An 18,085-nucleotide genomic window follows, 5' to 3' on the forward strand; every position below is an offset into this window, starting at 1 on the left:
TCCCTTGCATGCAGTCAATCAGGGTTCGATCCCCAGCATCCCATATGGTCATTTTCCCACCCACCCCACACACCCCACCCTCAAACCTCCCCGCCAAAGCCACACACCACCAGGAGTAAGAAATTATTGCGTGCACAGCCAGAGTTACCGATGAGCATGGCCAAGTTTGATCCAAAAAAAAAAAAAATTAAAAGGAAGAAATTATAGTAAGGGATGGTTGGTGCAATGGCTAATGAGCTTGCTTAGCCACTAGCCTGGCTCAAATCCCCAACACAACATACGGGGATGCACCACACACTGAGCACAGCCAGCAGTCACTGCTGAAACAGACCCTGAGCACCAAAGGATACAACCCATCCATTCACAGAAAAACAGAATCTGGGCTGAAAGATGAGCTGAGAGTACACTCTGCATTTAGAGGGCACAGGTTCAGTCCTCGGAACCACATGGACCCCCTTCACCCCCTCCCCAGCACAGCAGAAAACAATTTCTAAGCACAGAACTGAAAGTAGCCCTAATTCACAGAGTGTGACCCCCAAAGCAAGTATAAATAAAAGGGTGCTTGAGCAAGAGTACTGTCGACAGGGCACTTATCTTGCACACAGCCAACCTAGGTTCAATTCCTGGCACTCCATATGGTCTCCTGAGCCTGACAAGTGACCTCTGAGTGCAAAGGCAGGAATCGGTCCTGAGCATGGCCAGGTGTGAATCCCAACCCCTTCCATCCTAACCTCACCCCAAAAGAGCATGACAGATTTTAGCTAGTAAAAATAAAAGCTGTTAATAAGCACATACAAATGTGAAAGTTTCAGAGAAATCCTCAAGAAAGTATTCCCAAGTATTAAAATGTAAAGACAGTAAGTCTGTTGTTACTATTTGTTTCTTAATAAAGGTCATCCTTTCATGTACTTGCTAATACAGAGCACTTTTTATAGCTGTGGGGCTTTTGTTTTCTCATTTGTTTTAACTGTGGGTGATTTTTCCCCTCTGGGACATTTAACAGACTGGTTGTCACAACTGGTGTGAGAGTACTACTGCCACCTAGTGAGTAAAGGACAGAAATATTGAAAATAGCTCCAAAAGAACAATAAAGAACTATGCCTCACAGCGCCCAGGAGGAGAGAGAGAACAGGGGGGAATGCCCTGCCACAGTGGCAGGGGGGGATGGGGGGATGGGAGGATGGGGGGGAGGGATATTATCCTGGTGGTGGAAAATGGGCACTGGTGGAGGGATGGGTATTTGATCGTGGTATGACCGAGATCCAAGCACAAAAATTTGTAAATCTACAACTGTACCTCATGTCGTTTCACTAATAAAAAAGAAAAAAAAAAAAAAAAAGAAATAGTGGATTCTTTCTCAGAGGAATGGAAGTTGATGTGGGGCCGTGCCCAGTGAAGGTGCTCAGGGTTTCTTCCTGGCCCTTTGTTCAATGATCCTCCCAGCAGTGTTCAGGAGACCATACGCATGCCAGGAACCAAACCAGACTCCAAGGTCCTGAGTCCTAGAAATATCAGGGTCCAGTTCCTATTTGGAACCAGGGATAGCTCCTGTTTTGGTTCCTTCTGAAACTGATTAATTGGTGAATGACAATGCTGCTGAGAAGGACTCCAGTTTTCTTTTTTAGGATCCTAGTCTTCTAACTCATTTTTGTTTGCTCCTTTTTGGACTTCTGGGGTCCCATCCAGAAGTGCTCAGGGCTTACTCCTGGCTCTGCACAGAGGAATCGCTCCTGGAGGGCTCAGGGCACCATGTGGGGTGTGCAGGTCGAATCTGAATCAGTCAGGCACAATATAAGTGCCCTATCTGTTATACTATCATTCCATCCCCTCATTTTCTAATTGTTAACAGCAGGAGAAAAACTAGCTCATCTATCAGTCACAACAGGAAAAAGGTGTGAGCAAAATAAGACACTGTCACTTCACAGAATTTAAAAGTCTAGGAGAAAATAATTACACAGATATTTTATTAACTATTTTGCAATTGAAACTATTCATACTGCTTTTACAGAGAGCTTAAAGTATACGTTACTACTTTTATATAAGTGTACTGTATCTCCTCAAGTGAGTTAATTTAAAGATAGCAGGATTAAAGGTGATTTTTATGTTTTATACTTTCTTGTGTTTTCCAGATTTTTCATATTAAATTATTTTTATAACCAGTCACTCTGGAGAGGATGAGAACCTTGAAAAACTTATGCCATATAGTTATACTGATCAAATGTATGAATAAAACATCTAGTGAAACTACAATGTAATAACTAAAGATAACAAAACTATGACCAACAAAATTTGTGATAACAATAAATAATAAGTTTACCATTTTTAACAGTGCAGAGAGATAAATGCATACATAATTCTCTCTCCTTCAATTCCTCTACAGATGCACCAAAAATGACATTTCTACGGGAATAAAATATTTGGAGGAGCTTCCTCATTTATAAAGTTTCTACGCTGTAATTTGAAAAGTAATTCAGCATAGCATGGTTTTGTGTCATATTAAAGATTTCCTTCATTTCGGAGCCTAAGCGGGTAGGGCGCTTGCCTAGAAATCAGCTGACCTAGGTTCCATCTCAGCATCCCATAAAGTCACCTGAGCACCACCAGGAGTGATTCCTGAGTGCAGAACCAGGAGTAATGACTGAGCACTGCCAGGTGTGGTCCAAAATAAACAAAAAAAAAGATTTATTAAAATGGGAAATCCAACAATTCGTCAGGGATATTTTGAACCATGTGCAGGTAAACCAAAGATTAAATATTAGAATTTAAAATGTGAGCTATCAGCCAAGCCTGCATAATAAAGGCCCAATAAAAACTGAACCATGACGCTCCAGTGAACCATGCATGGAGAGCAGAACAATGGATCCTGATTACATGCAGAAAGAAACTCCACATTTCATTCTTGCTCGAAACTTTTCCCTATGCATTTTACCTCTTGGACAATTTTAATTTGTATTTTTCACTGTAAGAAATTAAAATATGAGCTTTCAGTGAGTTGCAGGAAAGTCTCAACAATTTGAATCTGAGAAAAATTCTAGAAATCCCAGAATTTGCAATAAGTAACAAAAGTGATGTCCACCAAACCCACTCCCCTGCAAAAAGGCTCACCCAAAACAGTATTTAAGGAGGAGCATGCCAAATTTGCCCCAAGACTTGCAGAGCCCCCTCAACAGTCTTAATGCCCCCTGACGTGAGGGGGGAATACTATCCTGGGATACACTGGTTTTGAGAAATGTCAGCAATATTCTCAAACTTGGTATTAAAGGGAAGGGCAAGGGCTGAGGAGATATCTCAAATATCTATTGAACACACACAGCATGCAGAGTCTGAGGTTTGAACCCTGGCAAAACTCCAGCACATCTGGGAAAGGCCCCCAACCAAAAAATATGACAGAGTTAAAGGCAATCCTGAGGACTGTGCCCTCAAACTTTTAAATGTCACCTCTATCTGTCCTGTCTCTTTACTGCATCATCAATGCTGCCCTCTCTATAATTATCTAGATAATATATAAGCCTAATTATCTTCCCAACTTAAAAAAAATTTTCCTCCTACATCTTCCTTAAATGATTAATCTATTTTATGTCCTTAGATCAAAAAGTTACTGAAAGGAACAATCTTTACATTATGACCATTTCTCTCTCCCCATTCTGTCTTAAATACCAATGCAGTCAGGCTTTTACCCTCATTTTTCCCTCAAAACTGCCTGCCATGGTTATAAAATTCAGTGGTTGTCAGTCCGCACTTTACTAAACTATCATTGACATATTTAACAACTCACTCATTTTGGGGAAGAGAGACGGTATACTAGTTAAGGCATCTGCCTTGCCGGCTGCTGGCCCTAGCTGAATAACTTGTACCATGCACAGTACCCCAACCACCAGTGCTCAAGCTCACTCTTGGCGCTGTGACCCCTGAACACAGGGCCAAGCGTAGGCCTGAGCACTGCCAGGTGCATGTGCTAATCACCACCCCCCCACACACACACCAAAAATAGGGAGAAAAAGTACCAAAAAATTATCCTCTAATTCATTCCACCTATCAAAATAGAACTTTACTGTTGCTGGTTTTGTTTGGGTGCCACACCTGAAGGTGCTCAGAGTCTGCCCCAGCAATCCCTAAGCAGGCACCCAATCCCCATGAACTACCGCCCTGGTAGTCCCAAACAGAAAAAAAATTAACATAAAATATCTAGTAGTAAGTAAAAAGTAAAGGCCCTCCCGTTGATCATCGATTTGCGCGAGCGGGCCCAGTAACGTCTCCATTGGAGACTTTGTTGTTACTGTGTCTGGCATATCGAATACGTCACGGGGAACTTGCCAGGCTTGTAATCTATCATAAAAAAAATTTCACTTGATCACTTGATTTCCAGTTAATCTTCGATTTGCTCGAGCGGGCACCAGTAACGTTTCCATTTGTCCCTGTCGCGTGCTAATGTAGCCCAATGGCGTCTGTTCATTCTAGGAACACGAAGATCGTTCATGATCTTGATGAAGAAGTCTGACCATCTGGTAGGTAGGCGGCCATGTGATCTTTTGACGTCCCGTGGAATCCAGTCTGTAATGGCTCTAGTCCAGCGGTCGTCTCTAAACCTCATTACATGTCCAGCCCATCTGATTTTTGACCCCTTGGTCAGAACTCCGGATTCTTTCTCTCATTTGAGTGAAATGTGATACTCCAAACATAGCTCTTTCAATTCCTCTTTGAGAGACCCAAACAGCGTTCTCATCCTGTTTTCGTAGGGCCCAGGTCTCTGAGGCATATGTTAATGCAGGAAGAACAGTGGAATCAAAGAGATGTGCCCAGAGCCGTTCTTCCTCCTCCTAGCTATTTCTTCGATGATCTTGAAGGCGCTCCAAGCCACTCTCTTTCTCCTGCGCAACTCAGGTGCCAGGTCATTCTTCATGTTGACTTGTCGACCTAGGTACACATAACTGTTGCATTCGGAGATGGTCGTTCCGTTGAGAGTGAATGGATCACCAGGAACGAGGCTATTTCTCATAAACATTGTCTTCATAAGATTCAGCTATAGTCCAACCTTTCCATACTCACGGTCGAAGTCAGCCAGCATTTGTATTGCTTGGCTAATGTTTGGTGTTATTAGAACAATATCACCAGCAAAGTGGAGGTGGTTTAGTTGCCGACCATCTATCTTTAACTCCCATTCCTTCCCATTCCAGTCGTCGCATGATGTTCTCGAGGGTGGCACTGAAGAGTTTCAGGTGAAATGGTATCACCCTGCCGAACCCCTCCCTTGACATCAATGATTACTTCTTTGTAGAATGGTGAGATCCTGGTAGTGAATCCATAATACAGCTCACGGAGAATCCTGATGTATTGAGTTTGAATGCACTGATTGGCTAGGGCTTCGATGACCGCTTCCAGAATCAAAGGCCTTCTTTAAATCAATGAACATTAGACAGAGTGGCATCTTGAACTCCCGAGAAACCTCAATGACCTTGGTTATCGTGTGGATATGGTCGATGGTGCTGAATCCTTTGTGAAACCTGGCTTGCTCACATGGTTGTCCTTCACCTAGTGTTCTCCCAATCCTATTCAGGATGACTCGAGTGAACAGCTTGTAGATGACAAGACAATAAGCGGATTGGGCGATAGTTGCCAATGTCGTGGATGTCTCCCTTTTTGTATAGTAGTACAGTTCTGCTGGTTTTCCATTGGGACGAAACCCTGCATTCAGACAGGTAGTGTGTGAAGAGCCGAGCCAGCATATTGATGAGTACTGACGGCAGGTTCTTCAGGTGTTCAGGTCTGACCTTGTCTGGGCCGAGTGCTGTTTGTTTCTTTACCGACGAAATGGCGTGTCAGATTTCGGAAGGGAGAACGTTGGGAACGACATATCCATCCTGTGGAATTTGGTATGTCGTCCACCAGGAGACTCCCATGTCCAACGTTTAGATTCGGCCTTCTGGAACTGTGAGTTACCATGGATGGTCTTGGTCGACATGATGAACTCAGGCAGTCTCTCACCCTGTTTGTTCTATTCTAGGCCATGGGTCCTGATGTGGAGTTCTTCGGCTGATTTTCTCGGTCCTATCTTAGCATTAAAATCACCAACAATGGGTATCTGATCATTGTATAATTGAAACCAAAGCACAAAAAATTGTAAATCTACAACTTTAAAAAAATAAAATAAAATAAAGGGAAAAAAAAAAATCACCAACAATGATCTTGTAGAAAGTGTGGTCTTCTTTATAGAACTTCTCTAGCTCCATGTAGAACTTCTCAATTTCTCCTTCATCAAAATTGGATGTTGGTGCATGGATCAATGAAGAAAGAAGCTGCCGGCAGTGAGCCACATCCATTCAGATATAAACATCCGATTCGGGTTGTTAGGCATTCAAATGAATCAATGCTCATGGCCAAGTTCGTGTTGACAAGGACACCGAGGCCTCTGATGCCTCTTTTATCGCATGTTCCAAGGAACAATTCTTCTCCAGTGTCGAAAATGGCATGATGTGACACATTATAAGACACTTAATATCCATCTTCCAGAATTGCCGCACCTTATTTGATAGGATTCAAATATGGTTTGAACCATGGGAACACCTACAAGAGCGATTAGAGGCTGCCCCAAAAGCCTCTATCCCTCTCAGAGAGCCTGGCAAGCTACCGAGAATATTCCTCCCGCACGGCAGAGCCTCGCAAGCTATCCGTTGTGTATTCTATATGCCAAAATCAGTAATTACAAAGGGGCTCATTCCCCTGATCCTGAAGGCATCACCAATACGGCAGCATTGAGAAGGATGAGAAAGTAGAGGCTGATAAAATCTCAAGGCCCAACTAGGCTGCCAAAATGAAGGAAGACAAAAATGATTGTCTGTACTTTCAATGCACGGATACATCCATCGAGGACCTGATGGTACAGGCGTGAAAGATCAAGTACGACATCATTGGTCTGACTGAGACAAGAAGGCACCAAAAAAAAATTTACAGTTAAAAATATTTTGTTGTTACTGTGTCACTTCCATTGAGTCTTTCCTGTTAAAGGTTTTTTCAGGGGCTGGAGTGATAGCACAGAGGGTAGGGCAGTTGCCTTGCACATGGCTGACCCAGGTTCGATTCCCAGCATCCCATATGGTCCCCTGAGCACCACCAGGAGTAATTGCTGAGTGCAGAGTCAGGAGTAACCCCTGTGCATCGCCGGGTGTAACACAGTAAATTAAGGGTTTTTTTCACCCAATAAATACCATATAAACAATTTTATAAGAAATCCACGTAGGGGCTGGAGCGACAGCACAGCGGATAGTGAGTTTGCCTTGCACACGGCAGATGCGGGTTCAATTCCCAGCATCCCATATGGCCCCTGAGCACTGCCAGCAGTAATTCCTGAATGCATAACCCAGGAGTAACCCCTGTGCCTCGCCGGGTGTGGCCCAAAAAGAAAAAAAAAAAAAAAGAAATCCACATAATTAACAAAGGTTTATCAAAGTTTATATAACTATTTCTGATAACTGCATTTTTTGTTCTTTTGGCGTTAAAATATCAAAAACTTTCACTGAAAGGATTATAATGTACCTTAAAAGGTTTTAAATATTGAAAATTTCATATCCTATTTTCTATTTCCTCAAATAAGCCCTGTGCAATCTATTTTCTGATAATAAATTCACAACTCATGAGAACAAAGCCAAAGTAGTACTACTATAATAAAAGGAAAACACATTAATACAAAATAAAACATTTTAAATGGTCCTTAAATTTTGTTTAGAACAAAAATTTCCAATACCTCAACTTCTTTCTCCGAAAGCAAATGTTTCCTACATGCACATTGCCCCATGCCTTAATTTTGTTTTCTTTAAATATATGCTACATCAAACCATGCTATAACAAGTAACACCATTTTTATAAAACAACCTTTTCTTAACTATAGCTTCTAAGAAGTGTGCCATCAACACTAATTTGCTGTCAGGATCTTGGTAATTTTTCTTTTCTTTACTGAAAATAAAGCTATATGGACAGATATCTAAATCCCCTTCTGATCCAACTAATTACATCTAGATGTTGTTTTGAGCTTTGACTGAGCTAAAGAAAATAAAATTTTCAATCATGGGTACTAAAAACTTGGAATTAAAATATGGAGAACCACCAATTCTATGTTTTATGAAGCAACATTCACTATCAGTATTTCCTAGCCCTCTGGGAGAGACCAGCAAACTACCAAGAGTATCCCACCCGCACAACAGAGCCTGGCAAGCTACCCATGGCGTATTCAATATGCCAAAAACAGTAACAATAATGAGTCTCATTTCCCTGACCCTGAAAGAGTCCCCAATACACCACTAGGCTACACTATCACACGACACGGATGGATGGAGATGTTACTGGCACCCGCTCGAGCAAATCAATGAATAATGGCAAGTGACAAGTGATGACACTACATTCACTGAGGATTTATTCTATTCTTTTCTTTTGTTTTTAATAATTCCATCAAAATTCAAGAAAGTATATTTTTACTTTAAAAATCATAAAGAGCGGGTAAGTCATTTTGCCTTGCATGCGACCCAGGTTCGATTCCTCTGCCCCTCTCAGAGAGCCCGGCAAGCTACCAAGAGTATCTCGCCCGCAAGGCAGAGCCTGGCAAGCTACCCATGGCATATTTGATATGGCAAACACAGTAACAGTGTCACAATGGAGACGTTACTGGGCCCGCTCGAGCAAATCAATGGACAGTGACAGTGACAGTGACAGCATTAGGTCAACGTTAATTTCCTTCATCTGGATACATTTTGGTAGGTTTTTTTTGTAAGCGAAATCTAAAATATTTTTTGCAAAGACATTTAATTCTATCTAATACTCTTAACCTCATCACATTTTGTAATTAGAATAGCTTTAGGCTGGCAATAGGCCAAATGTTTTGGAAGTGATTAGCATAACAGAGCTCCACTTACTGATTTTTAGTTACTATGCATAAGAATACTTAAAAGAGAAATATAATAACAATTCATTCTGAGATTGGCAATCAATTTGCACATACGCATCTAAGAATATTCTCTGCTGAACATTCTAATAGCTTATTCTGTAAAATTTACTTTGTTGTGTTTTGTTTTGGAGCCACATCTGGCTGTGCTCAGGACTTACTCCTGCCTCTGCACTCACAGAATCACCCCTCGAAGGGTCTCAAGGGATCTATGTGGTGCTGGGAATCAAATTCCAGTCGGTCTTGTGCAAGGCAGGTAGGTGCCTTACCAGCTATATTATCTCTCTAGTCCTAAATTTACCTCTTAACACTTGAATAAAAAACTCAGTAATATCTACATAGTTAAAGAAATTCAGACAATATATCCTTAATAAGTAAAACAAACCAAAAGTATAAAGGGATAATACAAAGATAAAGCTATATTTTCTCAACTTTCTGACTCTAAACCAAATATCTGGTTATTCATTATTTAGCTTTAAAAAGAAATCCTAAAATATAGACTCTCAAATTGTCCAAGAAAACATAAAAAGGTGGTTTCCTATCAGAGTTCCCTTTATACAGGTATAATTTTCACTACAAACATTTTTACAAATCAGTTAAAAACTTGATAATAATGCTTTTTTTCAAATGCTAATGCAAATTCAAATGCATTTCTAATTAAGAATTAGCATAAAGCTTATTTACCTTGGTTTGGCTGCATATTCATATTTGGTCTGGGACCATAATTTCCCATTGGTTGCCCTTGACTCATTGTCATCTGATTCTGTACTGGCATGCTCTGTGACGATGGCACAGAATGGTTGTAACCTCCCATGGATCCATGGCTACTTGAAGGCATGTTCATGGAACTGTTTGTCATACTGAGTTGATTGGGTCCAGGTCCCTGCATAGGCATATGGTTAGGCCCTTTGAAAAGAAGTGATTAGAACCAAAATAGGAAGGTTAAATAGATGATCTTTACAAAAATAACTTCGTAAGCTTTTCTTTTCTTTTATTACTATAATAATAAATACTTAATAGTCAGCAAAATAAACGTTTTACATAAATTAGAACAAATACTAATTGGGTAGCATGAGCACAAAAAAAATGATTAAGAGATCAATGTAATTATAGTCTAAAAAACAGACCTAAATGTGGCCCAAGAGATAGAACAGCAGGTACAGCAAGCACTGAGATAGAACTGCTTTGCATGCAGTCAACGGTTCGATCCCTAACACAACTAGGAGTGATCCCTAAGTGTAGAGCCAGGAGTAAGCCTCAGTGAGCACTGTTGGGTGTAGCTGCCCAAAAACCAAACAAAATAGTAATTTCAAAAAAAGACTTAAATGCATAATTTAGTAAATGGTAATTTTGGCCATGTTAAGCATCAGTGGGTAAAAAAAAAATGCAATGGTGTTATGACAAGTAAGCAGTCATCTGGGAAAAAACATTGGATCCCTATATCTCACTCCTTCCATCAAAATTAACTTTAGATGAATAAAAAATAAAAAAGAAGAAAAATAAAGAAGCAATAGAACAGAACTTCAAAAAGAATTTTTTATTGGATAGAAAGGCTTCTTTAATACACAAAACTCAGAATACAAAAAAATAAACTAGTATACAAAAAAAATCTTTCAATGACCATTAAAAACTAATGTAAATGAAAAATGAACTGAGAAAAATTTATGAGTTAATATAATTGAATATAAAAAATAAAAGACCACTAGTAGTTAAAAAAAACAGATATGTGACTGGAGCGATAGCACAGCAGGTAAGGCCTTTGCCTTGCACACCGCCGACCCGGGTTCGATTCCCAGCATCCCATATGGTTCCCTGAGCACCACCAGGAGTAATTCCTGAATGCAGAGCCAGGAGTAACCCATGTGCATCCTCGGGTGTGATCCAAAAAGAAAACAAAACAAATAAAAATAAACCAGACATGAGCAATCCATGGGAAAACTACAAAAAGTGATACCTGCAAAGTACTTGTTTCAATTCAATTCAAAACATAAATTTAAAATGTTAAGAAGCCAAAAGATCATGATCTATACAGCCAGAGCAATAGCACAGTGGGTAGGAAGCTTATCTTGCACACATCCCACCATATAACCCCTGAGCACCAATAGGAATGATTCCTACGCACTGAGCCGTAAGCAAGCACCACTGGATGCAGCCCAAAACACACACACAAGAAAGTTTTGATCAAACCTTATTATGAAGAAGCACTTTCATGTACTATTGAAACTATTTACAAAGAGCAATTTTACAAATAGCAATGTGTCAAAACATACTGTTTTTATATGTACATATTTTTAACTCTCCAAATTTTAATTTAGTACAACTTTATTCATAAATATAAATTATATGTGTAAATTTTAATATTAGCTATATATAAATATCTGTAGGGTGTTTGCCTTGCACGCAGCCGACCCAGGTTCGATTCTTCTGCCCTTCTCGGAGAGCCCGGCAAGCTACCGAGAGTATCCCACCCACACAGCAGAGCCTGGCAAGCTACCTGTGGCATATTTGATATGCCAAAAACAGTAACAAGTCTCACAATGGAGATGTTACTGGTGCCTGCTCGAGTGAATTGATAAACAACAGGGGGACAGTGCCACAGTTACATATAAATATAAATATATAAATATAATAGAATGTTCTAATACAAATAGAACATTGACATTCATGCATGTATGCAAATGTGTGTGCTTGTTTATATGTAAATAAACACATACATGCCTGTAAGTTTTTTTTAATTTTTATTTTGGTTTTTGGGCCACACTCAGCTTGGTTCTAGGGGCTCACTGCACCATGTTTGACCCAACAGGGTTGGGGGACAAAAGCAGGGGCTCCCACGTGCAAACTACACACTCCAGTCTGTTGAGCTATTGCTGCAACCCAAAGCAGCATGACTTTTAAAGCCCAAAACCTGCAACATGTATGCCAATACATAGTATGTTTGTTTGACGGCCACACCTGGCAGTGCTTAGGGCAAAATCATGGCTCTGTGCTCAGGATTCACCCCTGGCAGTGCTTGGTGTACCATATAGGATACTGAGGATGGAATCCGGGCTGTGTGCAAGGCAAACACTCTACTCTCTGCTCCTGCCCTGCCCCAACAACCTATATTTCTTTAAGAGAACTGTACAAATAGATAAAAGACACCCATTAAAGAGACTGTAATGCAATCACACACACACACATACACGCACACAAAAGAAAAAAATGAGGCAACTCTTTATATGCTGAATAAGCTCCAAAACACATCTTCATATATTCACAATCTCTTAACATCTACAGAAAAGAACGTTCCCTGAGCACAAAGCCAAAAATGGCCCATAAGATGTGGGGGTGGGGGGTCAAGGGTGGGTGTATGAGGGTGGGAGTATGAGCTAAATGCTGTAAGGAACTTAATTTAAAAAAAAATAGGGGTCAAAGGGATAGCACAGTGGGTAGTGAACTTGCCTTGCATACAGTTGATAGGGCTGGATCCCCAGTACCAACCCAGTCCCCCAAGCCCGACCAGGAGTGATTCCTGAGCAAAGAGCCAGAACTAAGCCCTGAGCACAGCCTGGTGTGCATCCCCCACCAAGAAACAATAAAACAGAGAGAAAATATAAGTTATTAGACTTCCAATATATAATTGTAACAAAGTATAAACTGCTTTAGAAACTGAAGTATTACCTAAGTCATAATTGGTCAAAAGTTCTATAGGCTAATTAAAACTATGAACTATGCCAAGTGATCTAACAATAAAACAACCATCATGCTAACAATAATTACACTGTTGCTCAGTTGTTTCTTCAATATGCAGACTTGAATGTTACATGAAGAGGTTGGGTCAAAATCCCAATTAATGAGGGGCCCAGAATGGCTCAATGGTAAACTGTCTGCTCTGCAGCCATGAGGCCACCAGTTCTACCCCTGGCACTACCCCCAATATCCTGGCAGCACTGCCATTTGCCATAGATCCCCGGTACTAGAACAAAAAAGTGAGCACTCTCCAGAGCACAGCAACTGAGTGTGAACAGTGCACTCACCAAGCACTGCAGCCAAGCATGCAAGCACAACAACCACATGTGACCTCTGGCAAGGACTAAAAGTGAAGTTTGGACAACCCCAACTAAAGTGTGTGAGCACCACAACCAAGTGTCTGACTCCCAGTCATGGAAATAACAGTAACAAACAGAAGGAGACGTTCTAATTAAAGGTACCCCTGGATGTGCTGTGAACACTTTAAGCATGAAACTCCATCATTCACAGTATTGTTAGTCATGGTGCTAAATAAAAAAATAAAGAAAAATAAAATTTAAAAGGTACATGTATAGAGTCACAAATTCCTAACTGCTAACTAGCATTAGCACTACCCTTCCGATTCTCAATGTGTTCTAACGATAGAACACATTGTAGATTCAGCAAGAAGCTCCCCCTTGAGTAAATTAGAACAGCTATTTGTCTCCATTCCTACCCCCACACAGAGTATGGCTCGGTGTTAGCAAGAAACAGGAGGCAGTCACAGAAACGCCGTTGCCTTTCTACGTGATCAGCCGTGTATCCATCTCCTATAACCAGACTGCCTGGCTTCCTGTGCTTTGGGCTCTTTTAGGCTTTTTCTACATCCACTTAGATGTTTAGAATGGGTGCAGATTACTAGTTCTAAAATTAAATTCCCCTGTTATTTTAACTTATTATTTGGATAATACTTTTAGTTAATAAATATAACCTACGTCTTTATAAAGTAAGAAGATTCCCACACTAAATTAGAAAGCATCCATCAAAAGAGAGTACAGGTTGCACCTGATGTTGCAAATACAAAATAGCCTAGTGGCTTTTTTAATTCAAAACTATAATAAACAAAAGGTAATTAAGTCAGTATCCAATGCCCGAATGACACCCTAAGTAGCTCTAAATTTTAAAATGGATCAATAGTAAAGAGAGTGACTCATAACATTAAAAAACAGACATCATTTCTCAGCTTTTAATTTTGCCTTACTATGAATTTCTGTATTTATATTATGCTATAAACATAAGCTGAATCTATCTTCAACTTCAACAGTATCAATGATGAAATACTAAATACACAAGCACATTAGGGATTGTTTTATTTCTTTTTCCCGTGTGTTTTTCCCAGTAATAACAGTTCCAAAGATCAATAAAATTATAAGTGCAAAACTCAGGGAACGGCTATAATACCTTTTTATAAGCAGGTTTTAATTCTTAAGCCATGGTGCAATGCCATTTTTCTCAAAAGCTTCTAAAGCCAGCTGTATTGCATAGTTTCAGACAGACTAAATTTAGCCAGTTCTGTTCATCAGAGGAATGCTGTGTGTCAGCTACATCAAAGCCCAAGGGCAGCCTGATAAACACTGAATACAGGTCACGTAGCTCTGTAGCTAACAAACTCTAAGAGAGCTTGTACTCGGGGGCATTCAAAGCAGTTTTGTCATCAACAATCTAGTATCCCTTGAGCCCCCATGTCGTTTCAGTTGCTAAGCAACTCTGGTGTTAATGTCTTAGAGGAGAAAAACTTACCAGGCATCTGGCCGTTCATCTGGTTCTGCATGTGTGGTGCAGGAGGACCCCCACCTACCATTCCATCTGAAGGCATGTTGTGAGAGCGGGGCGGTGGGGGAGGGCCGCTCTGATTCATCCCTCCAGGACCCATAGGCATATTCTGTGTGGGTGGCTGCAAGAAGACAGTTTAGTAAAACAAGAGAAACAGTTAAGCAAATATATTAAAGATACATATGGTGTAACAGTTGTCTATATTATTAAATTGGACAGGAACAAAAACACAAATATATTTCAGTTTATACTAATGCATTTTAATCCTGGACTTAACATATTTAATGTCCAAACAATGTCACCTAATCACTAGCATATATCATCTCACCGTCTTAGTCCAAAGGAACACAATCAGAATATTTTTCTCTATAAGATTTGGATAGTGAAGATATTTTAACACTACACAAAAAAGATTTCTCACTTATTTACATATAAGAATTGCAGTTATTGTTTAAGTTGGGCTTTTAAAATGTAGTCGTCTCTTCATGAATATTATTTATATATTTACTACAAAAAATGGGTTTTTCCTGAAAAATACAGTATAAGAAACAAGCAAGATTCAAAAGCCCCAAAATATGATATATTTTGAAGAGTAGTTTTGATATTTTATACTGTTTGAGAGAAGGGAAGCTTTTTTGGGCAGAGGAAATGTTTTAAATGATGACAACTGAGTTCAGCTCAACATTTGTGCCGACTACTCCTATAGATTGGAAACATTACTGATGGCCTCCAAGGGTACAGAGACAGCTGCCTCAAAAGGATGCCTTTGGCAAGTTTCCTAATGAAAGTGTGAAGAAAATCTCTGCCTAACCTTGAGAGTGCACAAAAGGGCGAAAGGAAAAACACAGATACAAGGTGGTCTGTGCAACACCTGGCTCCCTTCCTGGGGAGATTCGGGTAGAGGAAGCAATGGTTATTTGCCTTCCAAACACCCTTCCTAAAAGGCTGCAGGAGGACAGGGAAGGATTATCCTCTATAGATTTGTGTCTGCCTTTTTTTCTATTCCTGTGTGTCCTAAACATCATATTCATTTAAATAACATCATTCTTTTCCACTTACATTTTTGGACACTCGCTTGCAGTTGTACCTATCCTGGTTTTGTGAACACAATCCTCTCTAGGACACTTACAGATATACAATGCTCTTGAGCCATCACGTGTAAATACTGATAACTGCAACCATTGAACAACCACTAACATTTAGAGAAATAAACCGACTGCTATTCTAAACAGCACCCACTTCAAATTCACTGTCCTAATTTCTGTCCTACTAGATCCAGCAGTAATTGCTCTTAAATTTTTTCTTTTCAATCCTAACCATACATTAACCCAATTTGTATTCTTTAAACACCCAGATCAATTTTCAAAACAAATTACCAAACATCTACCCAAGTGTCACCTATCTTTTTATTATCTTTCAAACACAATGTCCTTTTCTCTTCTGTCTGAAAGTAAAACTCCTTTCGCCTAGATTTCTGTAAAAATTTTCTATTGAAAATTCATATTCTCTCAAGTAGCAGGTTTTCATTTTCTTGTGATTTAATTTTTTAAAAATTAGTATTCATGGTTCTCCTAAGACATCAGTGTCTATCAAATTCTAAAATCTAAATAAATACTAAATCAAAATCTAAATAAATACAAAATACTATTTGAATACTCTTAAGAATATTCTTAAGATTAATACACAAAAAGAGAATAGGAGGAGGGCTCCAACTCTTGGAAGGACAGACAGATAAGCGAGATGAACACCTTGCCTTTTTCCTTGATTTCCTGAAATTTCCTGATTTCCTAAAAGGGAAATAGCATCCAGGTAAAAGCAGAAGTCCTACTGGGATATGAGAATTGAGTTCCTAGCTTCTAGAGAGCTGTAAATTAAGAAAGAACCACAAGTAGAGGGGGAAATTCAAGAAAACGAGAGAGAGAGAGAGCGAGAGAGAGAGAGAGAGAGAGAGATACTAGAACACAGATGAATCTAAAAAAGACTTCTAAGAAAAAGTTAAGATTGCAAAAACTACATGTATAATTCCATTTATACGCTGTAACAGTGAAATCTGTATCACTGTATCACTGTCATCCCGTTGTTCATCGATTTCCTCGAGCAGGCACCAGTAATGTCTCCTTTGTCCTAGCCTGAGATTTTAGAAAGTGCCACATTCGAGACTCTTTCAGGGTCAGGGTCAGGGGAATGAGACCCATCATTGTTACTGGGCTTTGGCATATCAAATACGGCACAGGGAGTTTGCCAGACTCTGCCGTGCAGGCAGGATACTCTCGGTAGCCTGCCGGGTTCTCCAAGAGTAAGAACTAGATAATAATAGATATCATAATAGTATGATATCTAGAACAGGTAATTCCAAGACTCAAAGATGAAACACTGCCCGATCATGGGAAGAATCAGTTCTGTCAACAGGTACAAGGGTTTCTTAGAAGGGTGATAAAAATGTTCTGAAATTAAATAGTGAAAATGGATGTACAGAGTGAAAATATACTGAAACCCACTAAATTGTAAAAATGGGAATTTTTGTGATTTTTTTAGCCTAATTTACTTTTTTTGGTGGGGCTAGGAAACAGTCATACCAGGTGGTGCTCAAGGACCACTTCTGGTGGTGCCCAAGGGACCCTATGCAGTGCCAGGGGTTAAACAATGGTAGCCTGCATACAAGGCAGTACCTTAAACTCTGAACTCTCTAGCCCCAATACAATTTTCAAAGAGAAAAATTATAACCACTATATTATCGGTCTGGCATCCACAATTTAAATTAAGTTTAGCTGGTATTTTCAAGATAAGGAAAGGGCTGGTAGCTGAATAGAGAGTACAGCAGGCAGGATGTTCGCTTTGCACACTTCTAACCCAGGTTTAATCCAGCACTGCCAGGAGAGATCTTGGAACACAGAGCCAAGAGCAAGCCATGAGACCCACTGGATGTGGCCTCCCAGGAAAACAAAATCAACTTTGGCCCATGGATTATTTTTTTAATTTAACAAGATCATCACGGTCCTCCCGTTGTTCATCGATTTGCTCGAGCGGGCCCAGTAACGTCTCCATCGTGAGACTTGTTTTACTGTGTTTGGCATATCGAATACATCACAGGTGGCTTGCCAGGCTCTGCCGTGCGGGCGAGATACTCTCGGTAGCTTGCCAGGCTCTCTGAGAGGGGCAGAGGAATCGAACTCGGGTCAGCCATATTGGCTGCTTGTAAGGCAAACGCCCTATCGCTGTGCTATCGCTCCAGCCCATTTAACAAGATATTAGTTTTAAATTTAAGGGTACAAATATGTCAAAAGAAAGTGATATGAAAACAGATATACCACATAAACACTATCAAAAGTACAAGGTATCATGCCAGAGTGATAGTACAGCAGGTAAGGCATTTGCCCTGAACATGGCCTACCTGAGTTCAATCCCAGGCACCACAGTATAGACCTGAAGCCCTGCAAGGACTGATCCCTGAACAGTCAGAAATAAGCCCTGAGCACACTTGGGTGTGGCCCAAAAAAAAAACAAACAAAAGCATGAAGATTATCAATATGTTTATTTTACAAGTCTATAAACTAAAGCTGATAGTCAAAGAGATAGTACAGCAGATGAGGCATCTGAATTGCAAACAGCCAA

At 40.1% G+C, this 18,085-nt stretch overlaps 1 protein-coding gene across 4 annotated transcripts in view; it reads right to left on the minus strand.

Moving 5' to 3' along the window:
• Positions 1–18,085, minus strand: part of SS18 (SS18 subunit of BAF chromatin remodeling complex) — a 69,111-nt gene that overhangs the window by 19,439 nt on the left and 31,587 nt on the right. For 3 of the 4 annotated variants that reach the window (XM_056137903.1, XM_056137902.1, XM_056137901.1), the window contains exons 4-5: positions 14,441–14,594; positions 9,614–9,835 (exon numbers count right to left, since the gene is read on the minus strand). In XM_056137903.1, the coding sequence (XP_055993878.1) occupies positions 9,614–9,835; positions 14,441–14,594 (376 nt within the window). The remainder of the gene's footprint in view (positions 1–9,613; positions 9,836–14,440; positions 14,595–18,085) is intronic. The other variant, XM_056137904.1, reaches the window with a different exon arrangement.

This window comes from Sorex fumeus, unplaced genomic scaffold (assembly GCF_029834395.1).
Source record: "Sorex fumeus unplaced genomic scaffold, SorFum_2.1 ptg000128l, whole genome shotgun sequence".
NCBI lineage: Eukaryota > Metazoa > Chordata > Mammalia > Eulipotyphla > Soricidae > Sorex > Sorex fumeus.